Consider the following 22,110-nt stretch of genomic DNA (forward strand, 5'->3'; position numbering starts at 1 on the left):
GGGGGGGAAAAAGTAGTTAGTAAACAGTTGAGAGGCGGGCCTAAAGAGCAAAGCTCAACCCCCGCAAACACAACTAGGTGAACACACACACACACACACACACACCAACATACACTGGTCAACACCAAACACACACACCACCACCACCATACACTGGTAAACACCAGACACACACCTCCATACACACACCACCATACACACCACCATACACACACCACCATACACACCACCATACACACACCACCATACACTGATCAACACCACACACACACACACCACCATACACTGATCAACACCAGACACACACACACACACCACCATACACTGGTCAACTGATCAACACTGATCAACACTGATCAACACTGATCACACTGATCAACACCAGACACACACACACACACCACCATACACTGGTCAACACCACACAGACACACCACCATACACTGATCAGCACCACACACAAACACCACCATACACTGGTCAACACCAGACACAACACCACCATACACTGGTCAACACAACACACACACACCACCATACACTGGTCAACACCACACACACACACCACCATACACTGGTCATCACCAGACACACACACACACCACCATACACTGGTCAACACCAGACACACACACACACACACACACACACACACACACACACACACACACACACACACACACACACACACACACACACACACACCACCATACACTGGTCAACACCACACACACAAACACCACCATACACTGGTCAACACCAGCCACACACACACACACACACACACACACACACACACACACACACACACACCACCATACACTGGTCAACACCAGACACACACACACACACACACACACACACACACACACACACACACACACACACACACACACACACACACACACACACACACACACACACACAAACCTTTTAGAATTCTATGATAAAGTAACAAGGATAAGGCAGGACAGAGAAGGCTGGGCAGACTGCATATTTCTTGACTGCCAAAAGGCCTTTGATACGGTACCGCACATGAGACTGCTATACAAACTTGAGAGGCAGGCAGGAGTAAGCGGAAAGGTCCTAGTATGGGTGAAGAACTACCTAACAGGAAGGAGCCAGAGGGTAATGGTAAGGGGCGAAAAGTCGGACTGGCGAACAGTAACAAGTGGAGTACCTCAAGGATCGGTGCTGGGACCAATCCTCTTTCTAATTTACGTAAATGATATGTTTACAGGAGTGGAATCATACATGTCAATGTTTGCAGATGACGCAAAATTAATGAGAAGAGTTGTGACAGACGAGGATTGTAGGATCCTCCAAGAGGACTTAAACAGGCTGCAGAGATGGTCAGGGAAATGGCTACTGGAGTTTAACACCAGTAAATGTAAAGTTATGGAAATGGGATCAGGTGACAGGAGACCAAAGGGACAGTACACAATGAAGGGGAACAGCCTACCTGTAACGATTCGAGAAAGAGACCTGGGAGTGGATGTGACACCTAATCTAACTCCTGAGGCACATATAAATAGGATAACGACAGCAGCGTACTCTACACTGGCGAAAATTAGAACTTCATTCAGAAACCTAAATGAGGAAGCTTTTAGGGCGCTTTACACTGCCTACGTGAGACCCGTCTTAGAGTATGCCGCGCCATCATGGAGCCCCCACCTGAAGAAACACATAAAGAACTGGAGAAGGTTCAGAGGTTTGCGACGAGGCTTGTCCCAGAGCTACGAGGGATGGGATATGAAGAGCGGCTGAAGGAACTGAACCTTACGACACTAGAGAAAAGAAGGGAGAGAGGAGATATGATAGGGACATATAAAATACTCAGGGGAATTGACAAAGTGGAAATAGATGAAATGTTCACACGTAATAATAACAGAACGAGGGGACATGGGTGGAAACTGGAAACTCAGATGAGTCACAGAGATGTTAGGAAGTTTTCTTTTAGCGTGAGAGTAGTAGAAAAATGGAATGCACTTGGGGAACAGGTTGTGGAAGCAAATACTATTCATACTTTTAAAACTAGGTATGATAGGGAAATGGGACAGGAGTCATTGCTGTAAACAACCGATAGCTAGAAAGGCGGGATCCAAGAGTCAATGCTCGATCCTGCAAGCACATATAGGTGAGTACATATAGGTGAGTACACACACACACACACACCACCATACACTGGTCAACACCAGACACACACACACACACACACACACACACACACACACACACACACACCACCACCATACACTGGTCAACACCAGACACACACACCACCATACACACACCACCATACACACTACACACACACACACCACACACACACACCACAACCTGGACAGGGCTCCTACACACGGAAGCTCGCTTGATTCCTCTCCTCTTCATTAGAAACAGTGGAGGAGAAACTGTATCATGGTATATATTCAGGCCGTGAATCCTCAAGTTCCCGGGAAACTTTTGGCGCTCAGCGTATGTTTCCTGTTATTTACGAGAGTAAATTACAACGCAGAGAAAATTGCAATTCTATTTAAAGAAAGTCCATAACGTAGGCTGAGATGTACAGCATTTGTGCACGTCCAGCGGCCTCATTATGGACTCACAACAAACAATTAACTTAAAATGCACAAGAAAGGTTCCCCCTCCGGTGTACTTGGCAACACTGGTGGCACCTCTGGCGCGAGTAGTGGCAACAGTGTGGTGCTGAGCACTACTCCACCTCACCTCAGAGTACCTCAACCTCACCTCACAGTACCTCAACCTCACCTCACAGTACCTCAACCTCACCTCACAGTACCTCAACCTCACCTCACAGTACCACCACCTTACCTCACAGTACCTCAACCTCACCTCACAGTACCTCAACTTCGCCTCACAGTACCTCAACCTCACCTCACAGTACCACCACCTTACCTCACAGTACCTCAACCTCACCTCACTGTACCTCAACCTCACCTCACAGTACCACCATCTCTCCTCACAGTACCTCAACCTCACCTCACAGAACCACCACCTCTCCTCACAGTACCTCAACCTCACCTCACAGAACCACCACCTCACCTCACAGTACCTCAACCTCACCTCACAGAACCACCACCTCACCTCACAGTACCTCAACCTCACCTCACAGTACCTCAACCTCACCTCACTGTACCTCAACCTCACCTCACAGTACCACCATCTCTCCTCACAGTACCTCAACCTCACCTCACAGAACCACCATCTCTCCTCACAGTACCTCAACCTCACCTCACAGAACCACCACCTCTCCTCACAGTACCTCAACCTCACCTCACTGTACCTCAACCTCACCTCACAGTACCACCATCTCTCCTCACAGTACCTCAACCTCACCTCACAGAACCACCACCTCACCTCACAGTACCTCAACCTCACCTCACAGAACCACCACCTCTCCTCACAGTACCTCAACCTCACCTCACTGTACCTCAACCTCACCTCACAGTACCACCATCTCTCCTCACAGTACCTCAACCTCACCTCACAGTACCACCACCTCACCTCACAGTACCTCAACCTCACCTTAGACACAGAAGTGCACTGGTTCTCAGACCCAAATTAATGGTCAACTTCGAGCTGGACCTAATGAATGGTCCTCACATGAGCCAGAAATGCTACACTGATCCATCAAATTAAATAAACTATTGCAATAAATCTGTGAGCAATATATAAACGTAACCAGTCACAGGCTGATCACCAGTAGTCAGCCTCACAGTGAGCGCTCGGACCCCAGCGCCCGGACCCCAGCACACAGACCCCAGCGCATGGACCCCAGCACACAGACCCCAGCACACAGACCCCAGCGCATGGACCCCAGCGCACGGACCCCAGCACACGGACCCCAGCACACGGACCCAAGCACACAGACCCCAGCGCACGGACCCCAGCGCCCGGACCCCAGCGCCAGGACCCCAGCACACGGACCCCAGCGCACGGAGCCCAGCGCCTCCCGCCAAACACACACCGAAACTACGACGTTGGTACAACGTTCGAACAAGTTTTAACACGTCCTAACCAGTTATAACAACCAATATAGCAAGTTGTAACAACGTTCTAATACATCATAAACACGTTAAGCCAAGATGTAACAACTTTATTACAAGTCATAACAAGCGGAAAATAGAGACAGTTTCGGTTTGTGTTTCCAGGGCTGGACCCCAGCACACGGACCCCAGCACACAGACTCCAGCTCACGGACCCCAGCGCACGGACCCCAGCGCCTGGACCCCAACACACTGACCCCAGCACACAGACCCCAGCGCCTGAACCCCAATGGGAATGGGAGCCGGTCGGCCGAGCGGACAGCACGCTGGATTTGTGATCCTGTGGTCCTGGGTTCGATCCCAGGCGCCGGCGAGAAACAATGGGCAGAATTTCTTTCACCCTATGCCCCTGTTACCTAGCAGTATAATAGGTACCTGGGTGTTAGTCAGCTGTCACGGGCTGCTTCCTGGGGGTGGAGGCCTGGTCTAGGACCGGGCCGCGGGGACACTAAAGCCCCGAAATCATCTCAAGATAAGCTCAAGATAAGGGTAGGTGGTCTTCCCCCCTCCCTCCCCTCCCCTAGATAGCTTCCAGAGGAGTATGGAGCTGCCACATAGGGCTGAGGGGGGTGTCACCACATACCAACATGCTCACATGCCCACATGGATGTGTGTGTGTGTGTGGGAGCAAGCATTTGTACGGCTCACCTCTTTGAAAGCAGAGATGTTAGTGCATTGAATTAAAACAATATGTTATAGCATAACTCACACTACCACACAGCACCACCACCACCACATGCTAGCAGAGCACTCAGGACCGGTGTGTGTGGTCTTTGACGCCCCGTGCATGAGTGGACTGTGTTCGCGTTAAGGAGGTGTCATATGTCGCACCCTCCCCCTCACTCCCCTCCCATGCTGGTGACAGTTATCAATTCCCCACTTCACATTTCCAAAGTCCTCCATAAACGAGGCAAAAAAAAATAGTAAACATATTATATGTATCGCTGTATTCATATGAGTCATGTTTCAGCCTGTGGTCATCTATGTCTTTCAGCAGTCAATAAGTAGTTAAAGGCGTAAACCCTTTATATATGATTTGGGCGGGGAGCGAGGCCTCGGGGGTGGCTCACCTCTTGGGAGTTTGACACATAACTGGACTAAATGACTCGATACCGCTCACCATACCCACGCTCCAGGAGGTCCCCTACCCCCCCTCCTCTACACCTAGCACTCAAGTCTGTTTACTTTCCCATTCCGAGGTATAAATATTTTAATTTTGCTTGGACTCTGAGTAACGAGCCTCATTGCATACCAGTCTTCAATTTTCTTCTATCTAATCAAATTACTGCCCGCATTACAATAGCATTTTTAGCATCAGTCAGTAATGCAGTCACTCAGGTAAAGCCAGTAGGCATTTTTACTGAATGTGGGAAACGCAGCTTCTGGAGCGAGCAGCAGCACTGGGAGACTTGTGGGTAACTGTTTCCACTACTGAATGATTATATGTAATTCTTAGATCTAACCCTGGGGAGCTTCGCCATTACACACATCTGGGTTGGAGGTTAGAGGTGTACTGAGATGGGGGGAGGTATTGGGGATGATCATACCCTCACCCCATCCACCCCCACCCGAACTCCATCCCAGTTCCAGTGAGCAAGTTCACAAACACACCACTAGGTTAACAACAATAAGTAGTTAAGGGGTAAACCCTTAATATATAATTTTTATTCTTTATTAAACACGTTTTAAGGTCCTACATACATTCCAACCCATCATAAACACCATGTCTCAGCATACTGCTGAGACGGCAGACCATGTCGGCAAACATACCTGTTCTGACCTCTGCTCTACCTCAAACGCGCCGGTCATTCTCTCTCCCTTAGGTGAGCCATGTTCCCCACATACAAATTCCAAGCATTGCGTTGTTAGCAAGTAAACATATCATATAAGACTAATGTGGAAAACCTTTGTCTTGATATTAATATTATATTTTAAATTGACTTGTTCATTATCACTGAGTTCAAGGCTGTCTCTAAGTCCTACATTATCCAAATGTAAACAGTAACCGATGAGAATAAGACCGGATGAGCCGATAGTGAAATAGTTAGCTCGGGGTTAAATAAGCTAGAGAATAAGGACCCCGTCAGACCTTGAAACATTTAGCGCTGTACCTCATTCACCACCTCGTTAGCGAGTTGACCTTGTGCCATTAGCACTGTGTGCCCTTGAGCGCTCCTTTAGCGAGATGACTGTTCACCTCATCACCACCACCGCCATCACTGTGGAGAAATGCCCGACAGACCACTGGAACATTATCTAACACAGTGCACAGTTTCAAACCCATTAAGATTTAAACTTAGATTCAACTGAGCAGAAGAAATTGTTAAACACATAGCAAAATCTTACTAAAGCGACCATACAAGTCATAAATACTCATACTCCGCCCAAGAAAAATAGAAACATCTTAAAAATAAAAACCTATCTTAACCTAAATATATATATATATATATATATATATATATATATATATATATATATATATATATATATATATATATATATGTATATATATATATATATATAAATATATTTATATATATATAAACGAGCCTCAAGTATATATATATATATATATATATATATATATATATATATATATATATATATATATATATATATGTCGTACTTAGTAGCCAGAATGCACTTCTCAGCCTACTATGCAAGGCCCGATTTGCCTAATAAGCCAAGTTTTACTGAATTAATATATTTTCTCTAATTTTTTTCTTATGAAATGATAAAGCTACCCATTTCATTATGGCCTAACAGCATCTTCAGTAGTCACACTGGAGGACCAAACAGCATCTTCCGTAGTCACACTGAAGGGCCTAACAGCATCTTCTGTAGTCACACTGGAGGGCCTAACAGCATCTTTCGTAGTCACACTGAAGGGCCTAACAGCATCTTCCGAATGTCACACTAGAGGACCAAACAGCATCTTCTGTAATCACACTGAAAGGCCTAACAGCATCTTTCGTAGTCACACTGGAGGGCCTAACAGCATTTTCTGTAGTCACACTGGAGGGCCTAACAGCATCTTCCGTAGTCACACTGGAGGGCCTAACAGCATCTTCTATAGTCATGCTGGAGGGCCTAACAGCATCTTACGTAGACACACTGGAGGGCCTAACAGCATCTTCTATAGTCACACTGGAGAGCCTAAAAGCATCTTCAGTAGTCACACTGGAGGGCCTAACAGCATTTTCTGTAGTCACACTGGAGGGACAAACAGCATCTTCAGTAGTCACACTAGAGGGCCTAACAGCATCTTCTGTAGTCACACTGGAGGGACAAACAGCATCTTCTGTAGTCACACTGGAGGGCCTAACAGCATCTTCAGTAGTCACACTGGAGGGCCTAACAGCATTTTCTGTAGTCACACTGGAGGGACAAACAGCATCTTCAGTAGTCACACTGGAGGGCCTAACAGCATCTTCTGTAGTCACACTGCAGGGACAAACAGCATCTTCTGTAGTCACACTGCTGGGCCTAACAGGATCTTCAGTAGTCACACTGGTGCACTTAACATCACTAGTGGCATTGGATTTACTAACAGTTGCTTGTGTAGCGACTGTTGACGGCGTAACGGGTGTTTTCCCGTCCACGAGACAGCTGCTTCTGTTGTCATACTGGAGAGCATAATAATACCTTTTGTAGTCACCTGGGCAGCACCAGTCGACCAAGGCTCGCTCTGAAAATTTCTTGAAAAACATATAAAAGTTTTAAGATTTTCTGACTCAAACCTTACACGAGAGAGGAATAATCGTAGTCAAAGAGAGCATTTGTCTCCTTTAGGGAACAGGTCCCCATCTTGCTCCAGCAACTAGGTCCCCATCTTGCTCCAGCAACTAGGTCCCCATCTTGCTCCAGCAACTAGGTCCCCATCTTGTTCCAGCAACTAGGTCCCCATCTTGCTCCAGCAACTAGGTCCCCATCTTGCTCCAGCAACTAGGTCCCCATCTTGCTCCAGCAACTAGGTCCCCATCTTGCTCCAGCAACTAGGTCCCCATCTTGCTCCAGCAACTAGGTCCCCATCTCGCTCTAGCAACTAGGGCCCCATCTTGCTCCAGCAACCAGGTCCCCATCTCGCTCCAGCAACTAGGGCCCCATCTTGCTCCAGCAACCAGGTCCCCATCTCGCTCCAGCAACTAGGTCCCCATCTCGCTCCAGCAACTAGGGCCCCATCTTGCTCCAGCAACTAGGGCCCCATCTTGCTCCAGCAACCAGGTCCCCATCTTGCTCCAGCAACTAGGTCCCCATCTCGCTCCAGCAACTAGGGCCCCATCTTGCTCCAGCAACTAGGGCCCCATCTTGCTCCAGCAACCAGGTCCCCATCTTGCTCCAGCAACTAGGTCCCCATCTCGCTCCAGCAACTAGGGCCCCATCTTGCTCCAGCAACTAGGTCCCCATCTTGCTCCAGCAACCAGGTCCCCATCTTGCTCCAGCAACCAGGTCCCCATCTTGCTCCAGCAACCAGGTCCCCATCTTGCTCCAGCAACCAGGTCCCCATCTTGCTCCAGCAACCAGGTCCCCATCTTGCTCCAGCAACCAGGTCCCCATCTTGCTCCAGCAACCAGGTCCCCATCTTGCTCCAGCAACTAGGTCCTCATCTCGCTCCAGCAACTAGGTCCCCATCTCGCTCCAGCAACTAGGTCCCCATCTCGCTCCAGCAACCAGATCCCCATCTTGCTCCAGCAACCAGGTCCCCATCTCGCTCCAGCAACCAGATCCCCATCTTGCTTCAGCAACCAGATCCCCATCTTGCTCCAGCAACCAGGTCCCCATCTTGCTCCAGCAACTAGGTTCCCATCTTGCTCCAGCAACCAGGTCCCCATCTTGCTCCAGCAACTAGGTTCCCATCTTGCTCCAGCAACCAGGTCCCCATCTTGCTCCAGCAACCAGATCCCCATCTTGCTCCAGCAACCAGGTCCCCATCTTGCTCCAGCAACTAGGTTCCCATCTTGCTCCAGCAACCAGGTTCCCATCTTGCTCCAGCAACTAGGTTCCCATCTTGCTCCAGCAACCAGGTCCCCATCTTGCTCCAGCAACCAGGTCCTCATCTTGCTCCAGCAACCAGGTCACCATCTTAACCAGGACCACAAATGCGAAAAAGCCTGAACGGTCTCCAGGCATATATGCATATATGCAACTGAAAACTCACACCCCCAGAAGTGACTCGAACCCATTCTGCTAGAAGCAATGCATCTGATGTACAGGATCACTTAACCACTCGGCCAACAAGTTTGCCCCAAAGAAACAGGTGATTTGATGAAATACCATGCCCAAGGTTACCAACAGAGTGCCGGCGGGGGGGGGGGGGGATGGGTAATTAGCCTCGGCTACCATCCTCCTTTATGTCCGCTCGTGTTGGTCAAGTGGTTAAGGAATCCTGCACATCAGATGCATTGCTTCCATCTGTTGTGGTTGTTCAAATAGCTTTGGCTATCACCTCCTCATGTCCAGTCGAGATGGTCAAATGGATTAAGGCGTCCTGTACATACCACTTGCGTTACTCCTGGCAGTATGAGTTCGAGTCACTTCTGGGGTGTGAGTTTTCAGTTGCATATAGTCCTGGGGACTCAATTTAAAAAAAAAATTAGCTCATATGTAATGAAATGAATAGCTTTATCCTTTCATAAGAAAAACATGGGAAAAATATTGAAATTCTTGAAAATGTGGCTTATTAGGCAAATCGGGCCTTGCATAGTAGGCCAAGAGCTGCGTTCTGAATATATAAATATATATATATATATATATATATATATATATATATATATATATATATATATATATATATATATATATATATATATATTGTGACGGTAACGCGTTGGTGTTCGGCTGTTTAAGGCTAGGGGTATGGCCTCGTCACATAGTTATAAAAAAAAATAGAAAAAACTGGAACTTCGTCTGTGGTAAGGTAAGGAGAAGACACACAAAACACAAGTAAATTTTAACAATGAAATTTTAATTACGTTAAATAAATCAAAACATGAAAAAATGGACAAACAAATTTGTATAATAAAATCAATCAATCAAAATAATAAGAATAATTAAATGACACAATGAAAAGTTACGTTAAGACAAAATAACAAGAAGTGCAATACAAAAATAAATGTGAGGTGCTGGAATATTGGCTTTAAGCTACCACCTCTCTCAGTACACGCTAACGTCTAGCCGGGAGAAGTGTTAACTGTGGAAGCACTGAATATTCTGAGGTCTGAGGTCGTGGCGACCCCAGACATCAAGTAGTATGGGGGGGCGAGTGCAGTTGCAGCCAGACCGGCGACCAATCAGCGAGGAGCCGGCAGCGATCAACAGGTAGTTTGGCGGTTTGAGTCTGAACAGGTGTCCCTGGCTGCATACGTTTTGCGCTCTGGCAAACCTTGGAGATGTTGTTGTCGTTGTTGGACATTTCTTCCCTAGTAGTTTTATATAGTTTGTTGCGACGTATTTGTAGAGGGAAGAGCAGGCTCAATCTCTTGAAGGAGATTATTGTCACAACTCTCCCCCGAAGCCTGCGGTTCTGGAAGAAGTACGTCGTTATGTGGTGGAGTAATGGATGGAGTCGCTTCTACTTCATAAACTCTGGAGAGGGCATCGGCTATGGTGTTGTCAGAACCCTTGATATAGCGGATCTCCAGGTTGAAGTCTTGTAAATACAGAGCCCATCGTAGAAGACGCTGGTTGGAGAATTGGGCTTGATGTAGGAAGCGGAGAGGGTTGTGGTCTGAGAAGATGGTGGCAGACCTGGCGCCTTGTAGGTACGGAGGGAAGTGTTGGAGGTTCAGGACGATGGATAGTAGCTCCTTTTCAATAGTGCTGTAGTTCCTCTGGTGTGGTTTCAGTTTGTAGCTGTAGTAGCTGACAGGTAGAACCTCCTCGCCTCGTTGTTGCATCAGGACACCACCAACGCCGGTACCACTGGCGTCGACATGAAGGACGAAAGGCTTGGTGATATCTGGAGAGGCAAGAATGGGGTTAGAACAGAGGAGGAATTTGAGTTGTTCGAAAGCAACGGTTTGCTGTATGGTCCAATTATACCGTTGCTTGGGACTGGTTAATAGAATTAGAGGTGTGGCGACTGTACTGAAATTCCTCACAAACCTACGGTTGTAAGAGGCAAGACCAAGGAAGCGCAGGAGCTGCTTCCTGGTGGTAGGCTGTGGATACTGTTGGATGGCTTGAGTGTGTGAGTCTAACGGAGCTATGCTGCCACTCCCAATAACATGACCCAGATAACGCACTTTACCTTTCGCGAAAGTGGACTTGCCCAGGTTGATGGTGAGGCCGGCTGTCAGGAGCTTGGAGAACAGACGTCGCAGCTGGAGCAGATGTTCACTCCAGGTGTTGGAGGCTACGACGATATCGTCCAGGTAGGCGTATGTGTTATCCAAGCCCTGGATGACACGGTTGACAGCTCTTTGAAAGGTGGCCGGGGCATTACATAGTCCGAAAGGAAGGCGTTCATATCTGAAAAGTCCAAAAGGAGTGATGAAGGCAGATATCTGTTTAGCGCGCTCCGTTAGACACACTTGATAGTACCCCTTAAGCAAGTCCACTTGGGACAAGTACTGGGCACTACCAATGGCATCAAGGATGTCATCTATCCTTGGCAAGGGGTAAGCATCCTTGACAGTGACATTGTTCAGTTTACGATAGTCAGTGCATAACCGCACCTTACCTTGGGGTTTGGGCACCAAGATACAAGGTGAGGCCCAGGGGGACTCACAAGGTGTAGCCAGTCCATGGTCCAAGAGGTACTGCACCTCAGCACGCATGACTTCCTTCTTGCTCGGGCTGATTCGGTAGAAGGGTTGACGAATCGGCCGGGTGTCGGGGAGCAGTTGGATGTCGTGCTGGGTAACATTACACTCTTGGGGATCATCTCGGAACAACTCTTGACGTTCTCTGAAGATCTTGACGAGAGGTGCACTATGATTATCCTGAAAGTATTTGGGAAGATCATTAAGGATTTCGGAATTAGAAAGTGCTGACTCCTTGTCAGTGCTCTCGGGAGGAGAAGCTGGGAAGGTCTCACTGTGGATGAAGTTCTGTGAAGGTGGAATAGTTAATTAGGACAGTGGGAGGAGTACCATTATATTGCTTCAGGAGGTTGACGTGGCACAGCTGGGTCTTCCGCCGCCTATCTGGAGTCTCTATTACGTAGTTGTTATTATTCCTGCACTCTTTGACGCAGTAGGGTCCTGAAAATCTGTTTTGTAAAGGTGAACCTGGGATAGGGAAATAGGCAAGGACGAAGTCTCCCGGCTTGAATTTTCTTACTTTGCTAGTCTGGTCGTAATGAGTCTTCATTCTCACCTGGGCTTTCAATAGATTATCATGGGCAAAACGGTGGACTCTCTCGAGAATGTGTTGAAGGTTTTGAAGAAACTGGGGCCCATTCTGATGCTCACTGAAGGTGGCATCTCTGAGAGAGTCTTTGAAAGCCTTAAGGGGAGTACGGCACTTACGGCCGTAGAGCATCTCATAAGGAGATACTCCTAGGGACTCATTGGGGAGACTTCTGAAAATACACATTATAAGGTCAATCTGCTTATCCCAATCCTTCGAGGTTTCACTACAAAACTTTTTCAAGAGTGCTTTGATGGTCTGATGACTACGTTCAAGAGAACCCTGTGAAGCAGGATGATAGGGGCTGGACAATACCTGTTTGATGTTGAACTCCTCCAGTGTCCTTTTGAAGAGATCACTGGTGAAGTTGGTACCACAGTCACTTTGAATCTCCCGGGGAAATCCGTATTGAGTGAAGATCTTCAATAGATGTTTTATAACCGTAGCAGCCGTGATGTTCTTCACTGGAACTGCTATGGGAAATCTGGTGGTAGGACACAGGATGGTTAGGATGTAGGCATTACCTGAACTGGTCCGAGGTAAAGGACCAACACAGTCTATTATGAGTCTGTGGAAAGGTTCCGCAGGCACCTGTATGGGAATCAGTGGCGCTCTGGGAATGGAGATGTTCGGTTTGCCTGCCATCTGACATGTATGACACTGTTTTACGTACTGTTTGACGTTATTTACCATACCTGGCCAGTAGTAGTCTTGACGAATCCCATGGTAAGTCTTGTTGAAGCCGTAGTGGGAGAATGCTCCGTGGGCCAGGTGTAGAATAGTGGGCCGCAGGCTGGTGGGAATCACAAGTTGTTCGATGTTGGCCCAATCGTCCTCCTCCTTCAGTTTACTGGGTCTATATCTGCGGTAGAGTAAGTCGTTCTCTAGGAAGAACCCAGGAATACTGTCGGGTTGAGTCTCAGCCTGGAAAAACAATGGTGTTAAAGTAAGATCTTCCCTCTGCAACTTACGGAACTCCAACTTGGTCAGATGCGGGGGGAGTTTCTGAGGGTCTTGAGGGACAGCGGTAGCAGTAGAGTCAGCTGGCTGTGGACGTGCGGCTTGTGCACGGGTGGTCACGAGAACCGGAGGAGAAACTTCATCACTCTCGTGAACCTCTGCTGGAACATACTCTAGAATAGGGTTACTTGGCACAGAGTTACACACCTGGGGTTTGTCCATGACGATCAGGTTGGTCGGTTGCAGGTCTTCTGCCAAGTCGTTGCCTAGGAGAAGTTGCACTCCAGGCATGGGAAAAGGCTTTTCCCTGACGGCGACTTGGACTTCCCCGTTCACGTAGGGACAATCCAGGTGGACTCTGGCGAGAGGGTATGGAGTGGTAGCAGTGAGGTCAGTGATGAAGACGGTTTCTCCGGTGTAGGTGATGTTGGGCACAGCCGACTTCAAGATGATCGATTGTAGAGCCGCTGTGTCCCTCAAGATCTTCAATTTGAAACGTCCCTCCGGATTTGAACCGTTGGCAGAGACAGTTCCAGTATACAGGTGGTTACTGAAAAGAGAAAGATCATTAACATCAACACCAACATTCATCACAGGCTTACCGGACTTAGGAGGAGTTGGTTTGGGTTTTTGTTGGTCAGTGATTCCCTTGTATTGAGACTTACCACACTTGTCTATGGTATGTCCATAGAGTCTACAATACTTGCAGTACAGTTGTGAACCAGCTTGATCGGGGCTCACCTTCTCGTAACTGTACCACGACTTCTTACTGGAGGATGGTTCGGGTGTCAGCCGGTGGATGAGGCTGTAAGTGTCAGCCGACTTAGCACACTTCAGGTAGTCGGTTTCTTCTTTATCTGCTAAGTAGAGGCGGACAGGAGGCGGCACACGTCTCAAGAATTCTTCAACAAGCATCAGGTTGACGAGTTCTGTAAAAGTAGAGACATGTGCTGCTTCCAGCCATTTCATGAAATACCTCCGTTTCGTGTTAGCAAACTCAAGGAAGGTAGTGGTACTTGCCTTCAGGTGGTCACGGAATTTCCTTCTATAACTTTCGGTGGAAAGTAGGTAGGCGTCCAACACTGCTTGTTTCAGAGTCGGGTAGTCATTCTCAGACGCCAGAGTACTGAGTGTGACTGCAGCTCTACCTGTAAGATGGACTCTGAGAAGTGTGGCCCATTGGTTGACAGGCCAACTGAGTTGATTAGCAAGGGTTTCAAAGGTGGTGAAAAACACGTCAACTTCTGCTTCTACAAAGGATGGCATTAACTTACTTGCATGTGATATATTAAAACTGACGGGAAGATTGGCAGTAGCTTGCTGGCGTTGAGTGAAGTGTGAAGTTTCCAAGGCGATTTCGCGTTGATGACACTCTAGAGCCAGAGTCGCTTGTTGCTTGTCATGTTCGCGTTGTATTTCCAACTCGCGTTGTTTTGTTTCAAGCTGTACTCTCTCACGTTCATGGAGCAAGGCGACCTCACGTTCGTGGAGGGCGAGTCCACGTTCGTGTTCTTCTCTCCTCAAGGCAGCTTCGCGTTCTTGTTCGTCTCTCTTCAAGGCAGCTTCGCGTTCTTGTTCTTCCCTTCTTATGGCAGCTGCTTCCCTTTGCTGCTCACGCTCAATCTTGGCCAGCTCTAGTTTAAGTTTCATCGTTGCCAAGTCAGTTTTCTCTGCAATATAGTAAGTTTCATGAGTTTCAGAGTCTATCTTACCTTGCTCTAAATAGTAATCCAGCAACAGGTTGTGTAGGTCATTTTTGTTGGCTTGGTAGGGAACTTCTAGTTGATACTCATGTGCAAGAGTTTGTAATTCAGTCCTCTTGGCACGACTTAAAGTCCCTATTTCACCTGCTGGATTTGTACGGAAAGCTTGGAGACGAAACATGGTGAAATTAGCAAATAAAGGTACACGAATATTCAATAGTGAATGTCAGAAACAGGACAACGTGGCAACTGGTACCTATCCTGTGAGATCTTTAACAATTAAAGTTAAGTAAAAGATATTAAATGATTAAATTAAATCAAGGGCGCAGGAAATCTTGTACCCGGTACTCATGTAAGAGGATAAGGGCAAGAAAATCCTACTAACAAATGAAACAGAGTTTCGAAAACAAATGAAACAGTTAAATGCCTCAAAAGTAAAATTGGTAGTCCAAGGATGTAGGCATACCTTGCCAAGTCTCTTTAGGATATAAAGCAAGTTTTTCCTACTGAATTTAATATGATACTTACAGAATTAGCGAACTTTTGTGCTCTGAAAAGTAAGCTAATTCCCTACCGTTGTATGTATCATCATCTCTGACTGACGTGTAGGGGTGCGAGGTGTCAACTGGTGACGAGAACTGCTGCTGAGGTCCCAATTCAGCAACTAAAGTTCGAGCTAGAGGAACTATGGCCCTCTTTGTCCTCCTACAGTCAGATTGCAGAAGATTGGGTACTCTTGACCCGGGGCAGACCACAGTACCAGGGTACCAATGTGATGATCTGTCAAAATGAGAAATATTCAAGGGACAAAGATGGTAAACACGAGTAATAACACGGAGGGAGAGATGACCAATTAAGAGTATGACTGAGGCCTACAGTCACCACGTAATCCAAAGTTGTCTCACCTTCACTATATGTTACTCTCGTAATGCACAATACACCGCACCTTATAAAAAATGAAATTGAATATGAAAAATAGTAAAGCTACGTTAACAAAGTTAAATACGCTTACCATAAATTACCACTTGGCACCAGTACCTGAGTGAAGCTCCCGGACAGGCCCCCATATAACTTGTGACGGTAACGCGTTGGTGTTCGGCTGTTTAAGGCTAGGGGTATGGCCTCGTCACATAGTTATAAAAAAAAATAGAAAAAACTGGAACTTCGTCTGTGGTAAGGTAAGGAGAAGACACACAAAACACAAGTAAATTTTAACAATGAAATTTTAATTACGGTAAATAAATCAAAACATGAAAAAATGGACAAACAAATTTGTATAATAAAATCAATCAATCAAAATAATAAGAATAATTAAATGACACAATGAAAAGTTACGTTAAGACAAAATAACAAGAAGTGCAATACAAAAATAAATGTGAGGTGCTGGAATATTGGCTTTACGCTACCACCTCTCTCAGTACACGCTAACGTCTAGCCGGGAGAAGTGTTAACCGTGGAAGCACTGAATATTCTGAGGTCTGAGGTCGTGGCGACCCCAGACATCAAGTAGTATGGGGGGGCGAGTGCAGTTGCAGCCAGACCGGCGACCAATCAGCGAGGAGCCGGCAGCGATCAACAGGTAGTTTGGCGGTTTGAGTCTGAACAGGTGTCCCTGGCTGCATACGTTTTGCGCTCTGGCAAACCTTGGAGATGTTGTTGTCGTTGTTGGACATTTCTTCCCTAGTAGTTTTATATAGTTTGTTGCGACGTATTTGTAGAGGGAAGAGCAGGCTCAATCTCTTGAAGGAGATTATTGTCACAATATATATATATATATATATATATATATATATATATATATATATATATATATATATATATATATATATATATATATATATATATATATTAGTATATTTTGGTAGCAGTCTTTCCTGTAGACATATATTATTAAATATGACCGAAAAAGTAAGATTAATAATTCTAACACGAATTTTCTCTATCTTTCTTACGTTTCTTTTCACTGTTGATGGTAATTCAAAGATCAATTCTCCAAAATTCATTTTTATTTCTAGTCTGACGCGACACTTGAGCGCGTTTCGTAAAACTTATTACATTTTCAAAGACTTTAGTTTACAAACACACAACTGAAACTGAATAGAGCTTTGCACATCTTCGAGTTTATATCTACATTTGGGTGAGGTGGATGAGGTGAAAACGAACTTTCAACAATGGGTATTAAATGGGTATTAAATTCAAACACAAGACAGAACACGAAACAATGGGTATTGAATGGAAGTAATTGTAGAAAGCCTATTGGTCCATATTTCTTGATGCTTCTATATTGGAGCGGAGTCTTGAAGTGGGTAGAATATAGTTATGCATTAATTGGCTGTTGATTGCTGGTGTTGACTTCTTGATGTGTAGTGCCTCGCAGACGTCAAGCCACCTGCTATCGCTGTATCTATCGATGATTTCTGTGTTGTTTGCTAAGATTTCTCTGGTGATAGTTTGTTTGTGGAAGAGATTATATGTTCCTTAATGGAGCCCTGTTGCTTATGCATCGTTAAACGCCTGGAAAGAGATGTTGTTGTCTTGCCTATATACTGGGTTTTTTGAGGCTTACAGTCCCCAAGAGGGCATTTGAAGGCATAGACGACGTTGGTCTCTTTTAAAGCGTTCTGCTTTGTGTCTGGAGAGTTTCTCATGAGTAGGCTGGCCGTTTTTCTGGTTTTATAGTAAATCGTCAGTTGTATCTTCTGATTTTTGTCTGTAGGGATAACGTTTCTACTGACAATATCTTTCAGGACCCTTTCCTCCGTTTTATGGGCTGTGGAAAAGAAGTTCCTGTAAAATAGTCTAATAGGGGGTATAGGTGTTGTGTTAGTTGTTTCTTCAGAGGTTGCATGGCGTTTCACTTTCCTTCTTATGATGTCTTCCACGAAACCATTGGAGAAGCCGTCGTTGACTAGGACCTGCCTTACCCTACAGAGTTCTTCGTCGACTTGCTTCCATTCTGAGCTGTGGCTGAGGGCACGGTCGACATAAGCGTTAACAACACTCTTCTTGTACCTGTCTGGCAGTCACTGTTGGCAGTCAGGCACATTCCTATGTTTGTTTCATTAGTGTAGACTGCAGTGTGGAAAACTCCGCTCCTTTCCATGACTGTTACATCTAGAAAGGGCAGCTTCCCATCCTTCTCCATCTCGTAAGTGAAACGCAACACAGAATTCTGCTCAAATGCCTCCTTCAGCTCCTGCAGATGTCTGACATCAGGTACCTGTGTAAAAATGCCGTCAACATACCTGCAGTATATGGCCGGTTTCAAGTTCATGTCGACTAAGACTTTTTGCTCGATGGTACCCATGTAGAAGTTTGCAAACAGGACACCTAGGGGAGAACCCATGGCGACCCCATCTACTTGCTTATACATGTGTCCATCCGGGCTCATGAAGGGTGCCTCTTTAGTACAAGGCTGGAGTAGTTTCCTTAGACTGTTTTCTGGTATGTCAAGAGGAGTACAGGCCGGATCACGGTACACTCTGTCGGCTATCATCCCGATTGTTTCATCCAAACAATCAATGAATGATACAATCGAATGAAACAATGGATGGATACAATATATATATATATATGGATGGATATATATATATATATATATATATATATATATATATATATATATATATATATATATATATATATATATATATATATATATATATATATGGAAGGGAGTACCACCTCTAGCTGGAAGAAGGGGGACCCATAGCCTCGGAGGAAACCACGCATAACGCATTAGAGGGAATGTTTAGATCCCCTCCAATACAGTTTCTGTGTGCTTTTCTCCTACCACCCCCTTCCTTTTTTATTTTTTGTGCTTTATTATGCATTTGATGGTTACAAGATATACATGGGTTGATACAAAAATAATAATGCAAAAAGGAGCTTAAAGGTTATGGATCTCTTGAAAAACACAACAATGGGAAACATTGATGAATGTCACAGACGGGTTCGATCATTGTTGCAAGTCAAACACTTCTTCGAATTCCTCTGAAGTTGGACTAGTGCCCAAGACGCAACAGGCATTTCCCCTCTGAATCGCAACACTGAGGCGCTGGAACAAGAATCTTTTTGCTCTCTGGTCTTTTGTAGCGCTGATCAATTTGTCCCCCAATTCCTTCAGGAACTTCAATGCACATTTTCCCCACGAACCGAGGGTCTCCGAGCCGATCGGAACAAAGCTGTAGCAGTGTGCTAGACCTCTGTATTTAATAATTTTCTGTGATTCCTTGAAAGAAGCAGCACCACCGCTTTCACGTGTGCTGTAGTGGAGGTAGGTACTGGCCAGTGTGGCAGCGCACGTGTAGTCCCATACCACTTGCTTACCATCCTTCCAAGGTTTGCTACCATCATAAGGTGACCCCATCAGGGCGCTTCTGAGGGTCGTTAGGTCTGGATAAGTGTGGTTCTCTTTGTGCCAGGCAGCGGGCTGTGGCGAGGCTCCTCTTGATGATGTCGTTGACTTCTTCATGTCTTGCAATTTTACCCTGTGATTTACGACATACCAGACCATGACGACCATATTGGTCTGCCATCGCAGTTCCGCAGATGCACCTATGTTCGGTGAGGATGGGGGCGGCAAGGCGAAGGGCAACTCCAATGCGGAGAGCGTCATGACTGAGGCGAGTTCCCAGGGCTGCATTGGGCACAGCAAATAAAAAATCCCCGGCGTGGGGTGCTGTTACCGCTAGGAGGCGGGCTTTGTTTTCAGCATCAGCGTTGTCAATCATTACTGTGACAGTCTTTTCCATTATGGGGCTATCCCAGTGGGCCTGCTTGTGGTCTTTTGGGACTTGTGGTCGGGGTTGAGGGTGTGCAATGGTGTCCCATTGTCTGGCTGCTTCGATGAACGTTTGATCATGAGTTCCCGCTGTCTCTCTCATACGCTCTGGTAGGATCTGCCCTACCAATTCGTTGGCTGCTGTACATGAGGATAAGAATGCTGGAAGTGCTACCTCAGTTGCCTTTCGTATGCCTATGCCTCCAAATCTCACTGGTAGTGTTGCTTGGTCCCACTGACTGTCATCTAAATCTAGGTTGAGCGCCTTCCTGAATATTGACCTGAGGAGCTCATCATATTGATTTAGAAGTGGGTTGCCAAACGTTGGTGCACACCTTAAGAAGTATGTTAGCCTGGGCAAGGTAAGGCACTTTGTGAGAAGGTAGAGGGCATCGTGGGAGTCCAAGTCCCCAATTCTCTCTTCCATCCTCTTTAGGTCTCTAAACTTTTCGTCAAGGACTGCAGTAATGGCATTGTGGCCCAGAGGTGCTCCGAGTAGTGTGCTGTCGGTAGGTTTAACGACTGAGGCTTCTGGTAGAACTGATTTCACTGCTCTAATGATTACTTCACTGGATGCAATAATTTCGCACTTGGAGGGGTTAAGAACGAGACCCATGGACTCCCCCCGTGTCTTCACCAGCTGTAGGTCTTCTAGCAGGGAATCTTGTGTGCCTGCCAGAGTGCCATCATCCAGGAACCAGATGTTGAGCTCGCTGGACAGTCTGGTTGTAATTTCTCGAACCGCTATGCAAAAGAGGAATGGTGCAAGTGGGTCACCCTGTTGAATTCCCTCTGCTGAGGTGACTTCATGTTTGCCAAACAGGAGGGTTGAGTCTTTGCTGTAGCCTGCTGACACAAACGGGAGAATGCTTGGGCAATGTTCCTGGACTGCAGTGAGGATTGCTTCCCTTTTGACCGAGTTGAAAGCGTTTTTAAAATCTAATTTTACTACTGCCTGGTCTTCAGTAAGAGAGCTAATGTAGGCTCGTGCAGCATGAGCCGCTGCTTCACAGCCTTGGGGGACTCCAAACCCCAGCTGGTTGGGTTGCAGCATGGTGGCTGCTTCCATTCGGATACTTCTGACAGCAGCCCTTGCAACTAGGCGGCGAAGGGTATTACCAACGGCAATGGGTCTGATCCCTCCCCCCTTCTTTTTAAGGGCACATAGGGATGAACCAAAGAAGAATGGTTTGATTTCATCAGGGATTAACCCGGCGAGGCAGTTGTTGACAAACGTTGTGATTTCTGTCAGGAGCGCTTCTGCAGCTGGGCCAAGAACAGGGTTCACCATTTCCTTCACATGTTGAGGTGTTACCCCTGTGTAGCCTCCTGAGGAGCCCGGGGGAAATGAAACGATAGCTTTATAAACCTCTGACTCCCGGAGGACGAGAGGTTCCTGGTTAGGGGCGAGCCTGACCTGTGGGGGAGGTCCACCTACGGCCCTGAGGGGGTGTTTTTCTCTCAGTGCTTGGGCTGTGGTTTCATCCCTGGGCAAAATTTTGTCCTCACTTGTGATCAACCTGAGTGCCCCGACTGTATTGCCCTCTTCAATTTTCTTGCTGACTTGGGTACCTAATTTTCTGTTGTCGCTGATTGTCGTACTTGGTCTGCCTCGGCGGTGTTTGGTGTGTTTGGGGAGGCGGACTAGGTTGTCAGCCCTAGGAAAATCCCTAATTGCTTTATTGACGGATGAGGCCAGTGTCTTGCCTCCTCTGTCTGGTACACCTAAGCATGCATTGCCAAAAAGTAACAGATTGTGCCAGGCTTTGATGGTATCAGGTGCATCAAGGTTATTTGACCCTCTGTTGACTTTTGCGATGAGGTCCGTGTATTTCCCTGCAGCAAAAGGGCGAGAGGCCTTTGGGATGTGGGTGAGTGTCCTGGTTGACGTTGCTTTAATTGCCTCTAGCAGGTCGTCTGTTGCAATGTAATCTGTTGCGATTTGTACAGGTGCAACAGGCTCCTGAGTGCTGCCTCCTCCCACGGGAGGCCTCCCTGACCCAGGACAGTCGCCATGCTGGCGTATGACTCTGGAGACAGAGTTGATGCTGACGTTGCTCCCACAAACACTGCATGTGCCTCTCCTTTGATTGGCTTCGGGAGGGGTGAGCTAGCTGGTAGCGGCTTCTTCTGCCATCCCCTTAGGTAAAGTGAATGTCACCTTGCACTGGAGTATTTGTCTCTCCCTCCTGGCTGGGGGGGGACGAGGTTGCCCCCTATACTATGCGTCATGTCTGGGCAGATG

General features: G+C 46.7%; 1 protein-coding gene across 1 annotated transcript in view; it reads right to left on the reverse strand.

Annotated features, from left to right (window-relative positions):
* Positions 1-7,168: 7,168 nt before the first annotated feature.
* LOC138372646 (uncharacterized) overlaps positions 7,169-22,110 on the reverse strand; it is a 30,247-nt gene continuing 15,305 nt past the window's right edge. Inside the window, exon 2 of the mRNA XM_069338144.1 lies at positions 7,169-7,755. Within this exon, the coding sequence (XP_069194245.1) occupies positions 7,169-7,755 (587 nt within the window). The remainder of the gene's footprint in view (positions 7,756-22,110) is intronic.

Source organism: Procambarus clarkii, chromosome 39, assembly GCF_040958095.1.
Source record: "Procambarus clarkii isolate CNS0578487 chromosome 39, FALCON_Pclarkii_2.0, whole genome shotgun sequence".
Classification (NCBI taxonomy): domain Eukaryota; kingdom Metazoa; phylum Arthropoda; class Malacostraca; order Decapoda; family Cambaridae; genus Procambarus; species Procambarus clarkii.